This window comes from Octopus bimaculoides, chromosome 9 (genome assembly GCF_001194135.2).
Source record: "Octopus bimaculoides isolate UCB-OBI-ISO-001 chromosome 9, ASM119413v2, whole genome shotgun sequence".
Lineage (NCBI taxonomy): Eukaryota > Metazoa > Mollusca > Cephalopoda > Octopoda > Octopodidae > Octopus > Octopus bimaculoides.
The window spans coordinates 36,794,092-36,803,490 of record NC_068989.1 but is presented as its reverse complement, the minus strand read 5'-3'; the positions used below and the strand labels follow the sequence as shown (position 1 = coordinate 36,803,490).

At 34.2% G+C, this 9,399-nt stretch overlaps 2 protein-coding genes across 7 annotated transcripts in view; one reads left to right on the top strand and one right to left on the bottom strand.

The window, feature by feature from the left end:
* Positions 1–5,457, top strand: part of LOC106867990 (protein tyrosine phosphatase domain-containing protein 1) — a 69,386-nt gene extending 63,929 nt beyond the window's left edge. For both annotated transcript variants that reach the window (XM_014913077.2, XM_014913076.2), the window contains 2 exons: positions 2,013–2,096; positions 4,705–5,457. In XM_014913077.2, coding sequence (XP_014768563.1) covers positions 2,013–2,096; positions 4,705–4,974 — 354 coding nt within the window. In that variant the 3' untranslated portion in view covers positions 4,975–5,457. The remainder of the gene's footprint in view (positions 1–2,012; positions 2,097–4,704) is intronic.
* Positions 5,458–6,905: 1,448 nt separating this feature from the next.
* The window catches only part of LOC106877348 (centrosomal protein CCDC61), a 107,103-nt gene continuing 104,609 nt past the window's right edge, over positions 6,906–9,399 (bottom strand). For all 5 annotated transcript variants that reach the window (XM_052970643.1, XM_052970641.1, XM_052970639.1 and 2 more), the window contains exon 16: positions 6,906–7,403. In XM_052970643.1, the coding sequence (XP_052826603.1) occupies positions 7,276–7,403 (128 nt within the window). In that variant the 3' untranslated portion in view covers positions 6,906–7,275. The remainder of the gene's footprint in view (positions 7,404–9,399) is intronic.

Sequence of the window (9,399 nt, the reverse complement as noted above, 5' to 3'; positions counted from 1 at the left end):
TATATAGTACCGCCAGACTGGCCCTCATGCTGGTGACATGTAAAAGCACCCACTACACTCTTGGTGTGGTTGGCGTTAGGAAGGGCATCCAGCTGTAGAGACTCAGCCAGATCAGATTGGAGCCTGGTGCAGCCATCTGGTTTGCCAGTCCTCAGTCAAATCGTCCAACCCATGTTAGCATGGAAAGCAGATGTTAAACGATGATGATGATGATATGAGGGTGTCTATGATGGCTTAGATGCATATCTGGAACATAAAAAGTATTTATGTGATACGAGACATTCCTCTATGTATTCCAGTCTAAAGTTGTGGCCATGCAGAGGCACTGTCGTTAATATATCTAAATAAATATTTGGGAATTCTTACAAACAATTTCAGTTGTCTGTAAAGCCTATGGGGTAATTACAGCCCAGCTGCAGTAATGAAATAATGTAAACTGATATGGTTAATCCTCTTGTAACTGAAGAGCTGTTTTATTCTTTATTTTAAACTCTCTTCTTGGTTCAAATCATTGTGCATTCCAGTCATACTGGGGCACTGTTTCATGTAATCAGTAATTACTTATACAAGACATGAGATCTTGTTCTGTTTAAATTCTTACTTATTTTAATATATACTCCTGTTTTTTTTACATGCCTTTTGCAAAGGTATAACACTCATAATATCCTGTTTTCTTTCTATAAAATTCTATGCTAATGTAAGTAATTATTTTACACCCACTGGCGTTAGGAAGGGCATCCAGCTGTAGAAACTCTGCCAAATTAGATTGGAGCCTGGTGTAGCCATCTGGTTTACCAGTCCTCAGTCAAATCGTTCAACCCATGCTAGCATGGAAAGCGGACGTTAAACGATGATGATGATGATGAATTTTATTTTAGATTTCCATAGATAATTATGGGAAAGCTCATGGTTTTTGTGAAGAGACATCGAATGGATTATAAACTTAACATTTTTACTATTACTATGCTGCAAATATTCAGTATCTGTTAGTTAGATTCATTTAAGTCTTGCAATAATACATGTCTATCATAATTATCTTACATAATCTACATATATCATCAACATCATTTAACATCCTTGTTCCATGCTGGCATGGGTTGGACAGTTTGACAGAATCTGCTGGGACCCAGGAATGCATCATGCTCTAGTGTTTACTTTGACATGGTTTCCGTGGCAAGATGCCCTTCCTAATACCAACCACTTTATGGCATGTACTGGGTGCTTTTTTGTTTTCATACCACCAGCACTAATGAGGTCATCATACAGCTTACAAGACTTTGAACTATGAGGGGGCAGCTTTACATTAGGAGAAAAGGGGTAAAAGTATGAGCCAGAGCAGAACATGTTTCTTGTTGTAGAGGAACCACATAACTTCTCACATTTTAGATGAGAGGGTAGGAACGACCAGGTGGAGCTGAGAAGAGATGGAAATAGTGATGATGTCAGGGTGGACCTCTAAAGTACAATGTGAGTAAGACTGGGAGAGAGGGACTAAGAATGTGAATGGATGGGGGTTGCAAGAGAGTATGAGATGGGAAGAGGGGAGAGGAGATAGGCAGCCACTGTAAAAAAATACTTAAGGCTGAAGGGCAAAATGCTGTGAATGGTAGATGACTAATGACACAGGAGTTAGAAGTAGTGGGGAGTAGGAGCTGACTGACAGTGTGGATCATCAGAACAGTAATGGTGATACAGTAGACAGGAGAAGGATGAGAGAGAGATGGCATGTTGTGAGTAGGTTGCAATAGTTATAATAGTTTTAAAAGGTTTTAGTATCATAAAGTTTTTTTTAAAGAATATAAGACAAAGATATCACCTGTCCTATGATATAATCCATTCTTTTATTACTGTTATTTAATTTCTTCACATACTTAGTCTTACAAGGCATATGGTAATAATTTAAAATTTATTTGTTAGATCACAGTAGAGAAGATTCTTTTAAAATTATACAAACTAACATATATTGGTACTTTTGAAAATTTAGTTTTCAATCTTGTCTTTTTTTTTTTAAGGAACCAATTCTTCGTTATAGAGATTCGAAAACCTTACTGACATATAGTGATGATCCATTTCTTGGTCTCAGCACTCTTGAAAAGGTAAGGCCAAGCGATATTTCTTTGTTCAGTTTGTTACCTTTTGGAATCAGGATCCCTGTTATCTTCTTGCTTTCTTTCACTCTAATACAAAACCATATTTCATGAAGCTAAGTATTCTAGAACATTTACGGAAGTTAAATTTTGTTAAATAATGTTTCAAATTTTGGCACAAGGCCAGCAATTTTAAGGGATTGGTGTTGGTCAATTGCATCAACCCTAGTAACTTGACTGATACTTTATTTTATCAAACCGAAATGGATGAAAGGCAAAGTTGATATCAGTGGTATTTAAACTCAGAAAGAAATGCTGCAAAGCATTTTTTCTGAGCACTAACAATTCTGCAAGCTCATTGCCTTTTTGTTCAATGATATTAAAAACATTTGCTGCAGTTACCATTTCTTATGAAAATTGTATAAACATTTATAGATTCTTATTTATACTTTGATTATTTCCAGACTATAGGAGCATACTTGTTGATCATACAAATAAATAAATTCTCAATAAATCGATTAGGTAAATCAGTAGAGTAACAGACTAATTACATTGTGGTGTTTAATTACATACCTTTATGTTGACCTAAAAGCTTGCCAAGGTTAACCTTTTATCTTTCCAGGTCAATAAAATAATTACCAGTTGTGTTTTGAAGTTGATATAATTGACAAACGCACATTCCAGACATTTGAGGTGTCATAATATGTCTGAATATTCGTCTAGGTCTTGTTTATCGATATGTACAAATAGTCAGAGATAGCTATAGACATATTTTCACTGATATGATCCAATATTAACCCATTAGCATTTAAACTGGCCATATTCAGCCCAAATATTCTACCTGTTTTATGTTTGAACTGGCCTCTCACACATACCCTGTGTTGTCAAAAATACAATCACATCATTGAAATATTAAAGCTACGAGATAATGCATAATTAATGCAAAACAATGTGAATAAATAAGCATTAAGTTTGACAAAGTAATCTGAATGCTAAAAGGTTAGTTAATCAGACATGCACTGCTATAAAAGTTAATATGCACAACAGTTTGTCATTGTTCTTTTCCGTGCAAATATAGGCTGGCTGGATGTATGACACAGCATATCTTCTTTTCTCTCAAATCTTTTGTCATATCATCCTGAAATCTGGTCACAGACATCTGATATCAGCACTTTTTCACTCAACATTCATCATCTTTTCACATTACATATCTATACAACTGGAGTTGTCTCTCCTGCATACACCTTTGATATCAAGCTGGTCTCTCATCTCATGGCTACAGTTTTGTTTTATTTTATATAAGTCAATAACATTGTGCTTATTTCATTTCTCTTCAACCTTTTCCAGATATTCTACAAATCAGCTCTTATGTCTTAATTCCATTACATCACACTTTATACATGTTTTTGTTACTAACAGACATAACCTCAATGTATATTTCTTCTACTGACTTTCTGGCATTGATTACATTACAATTATTATGACATGACCAGACATCTTTATTAGAAATTAAACTTCAGATTGGTATGTTTTTTTTCTCTTTATCAACCCTAAAATGACGAAAAAGTAAAATTGACATCAGTTGAATTTGAATCCAGATTACAGATGGCTGGAATACACAGCATTTGTCATACGTCAATGACTGAGAGTTCATTTTATAACTTCCCTTTGTAGTTTCTTAACTTCAAAACGAAGGCATTAACCATTATTGTAGATTTAGTAATATCAACTAATGTTGGCCTTTACATGTTACTATCATTGTCTGTGTGGCTCCGTGGGCAAGTGTTGATGATTTTGTAAATGGAAACTGTACAGAATCCTTTCATATGTATGTGTATAGTGTATTCATATTTAATGTCTCTAAAAATAAGATAATTATTTATAAAATATATGCTTTACTAAAGTTGATATAATTGATTAAAACTGTCAAAGACAATGACTGCAGTCCTGCGACTGAAGCTATTAAATGAATAAAAGAATTTCTACTTGTAATAGTTGTGACCATAAGAGAGAGCATGTGAACTTATACACACTGTCACAAAATTTTTATTTTTGTCTTTGGTCAGTAAGTGCTATTTCCTATTTGCTTCTATCTAGAAAATAAAGCAAATGACTACTATTTCCTTCAAACTTTGCTTTCATTCCCTGGACAATCAATGTTTTGAAACCAACCTATTTTTCATTACATTTCAAACAGATTTAATGCTGAGTTGCTGAAGCAGAAATGTCATTATAGCAAATATTCTGCTCAATACCACATATTTGCTAGTCAATTGCTTGACCATAACCACTTGAGTATGTCCTTTTGTGGCTGGCAATATGTGCATCTCTGATCATGAGCAGGAGTAGTAGGGGAGCATCATAGCCATGTGTTGAGAGGGATTCTTTGGAGTTTGAATAAATGTAACAAAAGCAAAGTTTGAAGGAAATATAAGCCATTTTTCATACTTTCTAGGGGTAAGCAAATAGGAAATCACAGTTGCTAACCAAGGACAAAAATCGTGTCACACAGTGTAATTTATGCTTGGACCATACCAGAATATTTTCTGACTTCGATGCTGCTCAGATATTTATGAATACAACAACAAAAATTTATTATTTTTATTTCTATTTACAGAGTCCCCATGCCACAATAGACTACCTTAATAAAGTGGTTGTTCGACTCCTACCTTTACCTGAGCCAGTGTTAGACCATCTTCTGGAAGTCTTACTTTCTCATCTCACGCATCACTACATTTGTCTTGAACCATGCAGTGTATCATGGAAAAGTACACACTGGTTAGAACTGTGTCACTCAACACCTCTCGATTTAATCAATTTTTTTAAATGTCTTCTACAAATGAATCAAAGATCAATGTCACAAAATACTCTTTCAACCAACCATTAATGTTTTATTTTTTAATATATCTTCATTAAGCAGAAACTACTGAAATAGATAACTATTTGCATAATATAAGCATATAATACAATCACTATACCTTTATTCATCCATCCAGCCATCCATCCATCCATAAGATATTTACATATGCAAGGAGGAATTTTAAAAAAAATGAAATCTCATTGCAACACTCGTGCCATCTTTTGCTCTGGCAACGTCTACAAAGTGTTTATAATTATCATATTTGATGTTTCAGAAGAATAAAGTTTGAGCGTTTACATCATAAAAAGAACTTCTATGAAAAAATATAAACAGTTGTATTATTTTGTAGTTTTGTAGTTTCTGTTTAATTAATTTCAAAGTGTTTTTTCTTCTCTACACTGGAATGGATTCTGTGATAATAATTTACTATTGACTTTGATGAAGGTGTTGTATAGAACTATGATTATGCATGCATACAGACTGACAATAAATCATTTATTTTCATTAAAATCATTGTTTTTCTGTTTAATAATGCTTGAAGAATAGTTGCCATTAAATATTTTAACAACTACCCAAAATGTACTTTGTTGTTGTTTAGTCAATCCTGACTGGACAGACCCTATGATTAAAGGTATTCTAGTTGTAACCAATGATACTTAATATGTCCTTTTTATGTGTCACCTTGGTTTTAGGATCTCAATTCTATTGTTGAGAGTTGGTCAAGTACAGCAGTGCACTACATATCTCGATCCTCTGTCAGCTCCTTTGTAAGGTTCAGCATTTTGAGATCAGCCTTCAATACTTCACCCCATATCTTCCTGGGTCTCCCTCTTCCACAACTTCCCCCCACTTTAAGTGATCAGCACTTGTTTATGCAACTATCCTTATCTTTCATACACAATATTCCAGATATCATATCTATCAAAGTGATCACAACCACGATGTAATCATATACTTGACTCGTTAAAAGTAAGAGAAAAATGAAAAGTAAACTTTTCCAGTGTTTCATATGTATATAAAATATCAACAGAATAAATATTATACTTGCTGTGAGACAATGAGAAAATATAGAAAAAAAAACGCAAAAAATTTAATTAACTAAATACTTCCTTTAATGCTAGAGGACTGTTTTCTTATAGAGCTAGAACGGCATACAAGAATAACAGCCCTTGTTTCTAGAATTATATTTCTGATTCATTGGTTATGTCTTCAAAGAAATCTTATCCAGACTTAACCATACCACACCTATAACTATATGTATAATGTTCATATAGTCCAGAGGGTGACAAGTTCAAAAAGAAACTATGACTACTTAGAATAAAATACTCAAAAGATAAGTTTGAGAGTGAATAAAAATGTCTAATGTAATGCTTATTTATACATATTGTTTTGAATTAATCATGCATTATCTTGTAGCTTCAAGATTTCAATGATGTCATTTATTTTTAGAGTGACATTGTGAGAAGCCAGATCAGGCCAGTTTGGACATAAAACAGGCAGAATATTTTGGGTAGATATGGTCGGTTTAAATGCTGAAAGGTAAAGGCTCATCAATGAGCCATAAGCAAAACAGAATCTACTTTGTTGGAGTAAGGATTATAGATTTGAATATTTTTATAATGCTTGTATACTGTGTGTGTATGCATGTGCACAAATGTTGGCATTCCAGAGTTTCATTCTCATTGCCTGAATAAAATGGTGATATGATGCTTACATTCCTTAATGACATTAGAAACGGTTGCTCTGCACTTCTGAAGACCAGTGGAATTATAAATCCTATTTTTTGTCAAACTGATATGGTTTGGCAATAGACAAGGTGTCCAACCACAACATACTACTTCAAATAGTCCAATCCATGCCAGCATGGGTTAGACAAATACCCACACACACATTCATTTCCTCATCTTTTTAGACAGTATAATAATGTATTTCATAATTACTGCAAAAAAAAATTCATGTTTAATTTCACTGTTTATTGTGTATAACATAAAAACCCAATAATAATAAATAATGGCTTCAAATTTTGGCACAAGGCCAGCAATTTTAGGGAGAAGAGGTTAGTCGATTACATCAACCCCAGTGCTCAACTGGTACTTATTTTATTGATTCAAAAAGGATGAAAGGTAACGTCCGCTTCTGCAGAATTTGAACTCAGAACATAAAGTGCCGGAAGAAATGCTGCTAAGCATTTTGTCTGACGCACTAATGATTCTGCCAGCTCACTGCCTTAATAATAATAACAAGCATGAATTATAAATTTTAAAATACAACTAACATGTAAAAGATCTAAATTTCAGAAGAGAGTTTAAATTGTTCAAGTTGTTATTATTATATACCACTTTTCAATAATTGTTGTTGCAATTGCTCCAGCTTGGCATCAATTTCTCCAATGTCCAGTGGTCTCTCAAGAACATTCATTTCACTAATATCCAGTGAGCGTTCCATGCTATCAACTTCTGAAGAGAAAGAATTAAAAGAAAAAGAAAATCAATATTTATCATAAATATTTTTGAATGTCATAGAGAAATGAGCTCCCATCTATTGAAAACTTCATTCTGATTTCATCCACAAGAAAAGCATGAATATTGTGTAATCTCAAACTCCCACCATCATCTTTCATCATCATTATCTGATTCAAACTTTTTCAGTTTCCAACATCAATTTATAATAAAACAGGGAACCAACTCCATTCCAAAGTTTTGTATGATGACAATGCATTCAGTGATCTGCAATAGTTTACCTTCTATCTTTTACTTTGCTTTAGTCATTGGACTGCAGCCATGCTGTGGTACTGCCTTGAAGGGTTTTAATTGAACAGGTTAACCCCAGTATTTATTTTTTAAGCTTGGTATATTCTATCAGTCTCTTTTGCTGAACTACAAAGTTACAGAGACATAAACCAACACCACTTAGACATACACACATATATATATATTCAACAGACTTCCACACAAGTTTCCATCGACCAAATTCACTCACAAAGCATTGGTTGGCTCAGGGTTATAGTAGAAGACACATGCCCAAAATGCCACGGAGTAAGACTGAACCTGAAACTATGTGATTGAAAAGCAAGCTTCTTAACCACACTGGCATACCTGCACATATTATCAAAACAGATGCATTGAGAAGTTTGTTTTCTGTCTAAATTAAGAAAGAGTTCAGTCACTAATTATAATTACTGCAAACAACTGAACTGATAGTCACAATTATTATATCTGGTAGTCACTTCAGCTGAGTAGACAGGAGCAACATAAAATGAAGTACCTTACTTCATAATGACATAATGTGCTGTCCTGTCCAAGAATCGAACCCGTAACTTTATGCCTGTGAGTCAACACCCTAACCACTAGGCTATACACATCATATAAGCAGTTTTTATAGATTTGTATGAGAAATTCATAACAAAAATTGAATTCAAACCCTAACAAAAATAGTTTATAATATAACAATTGTAGTTATGTCCCAAACATAGCTGAACTGATCTAAATATTTAATTTACAACACTGCTTTCATGTGCCTACTACATATTTTATTTGAGACTAGCCAGTGTCACAAGTAGTCAGTCCATAATTATATTGGTTTTCTATAAGAAAGCCATGACTTTCAAGAATCATTTTAGAGTTGTCTCTCTTGTAGCACACTATGTTGATGATAACCAAACAGCTTGAAATGTTGGTGTTTTGACACCTATTACCTAAAGCTACAATTTTCTCCATGGCAAACTTAAGAGAAAATGGCTTTTTTACAAATCAAATATATTCCAGACATATTTGAGCTGATCTAAATGTTCAATTCACAACATTGCTTTCACATACCTACTTACATAATTGTTTATGCAGTTATAATGCATTGAAGCAGCTATAAATAATTAGACATTAAAGTCTTGATGATGATGATAATGATGTACAAATATAATGCAACAATGGATCACAGACTGACAACTCAAGCTGGCTGTCGACAAGTATACCACCAGGCATTTTGGGGAGAAAAACCCAGCGTCCACATACTCTCTCCACAACACTAATATCAAAAAGTCTTCTTGTGAATATGACCTGGGCATTACTGTCAACAGTGATTTGCACTGGACAAAGCACATCTCTAAAATTGTCAAGAAAGCCAAAGGTGTCTTGGCATCACTCAGCAAGACCTTTGTCAGCTGCTCTCCAGCTATCTATTTAAGGCTGTATATGGCTATGGGGTGGACACACTTGGAATTTGCATCACCAGTCTGGAACCCCTATCATGCTCAGGACATTGACCTCCTGGAAACTGTTCAGAGACATGCAACCAAGCAAATACCTTCCACCAGGCATCTACCATACTCTGAACACCTTGCTTCCCTGGGTATAGATACATTGAAGCTCCAACATCTGGCAACTGACTTGGTAAACACCCACAAAATTATTAACCATCATGCCAACAACCACCTTGAGCACCTTTTTGAGCTCCATG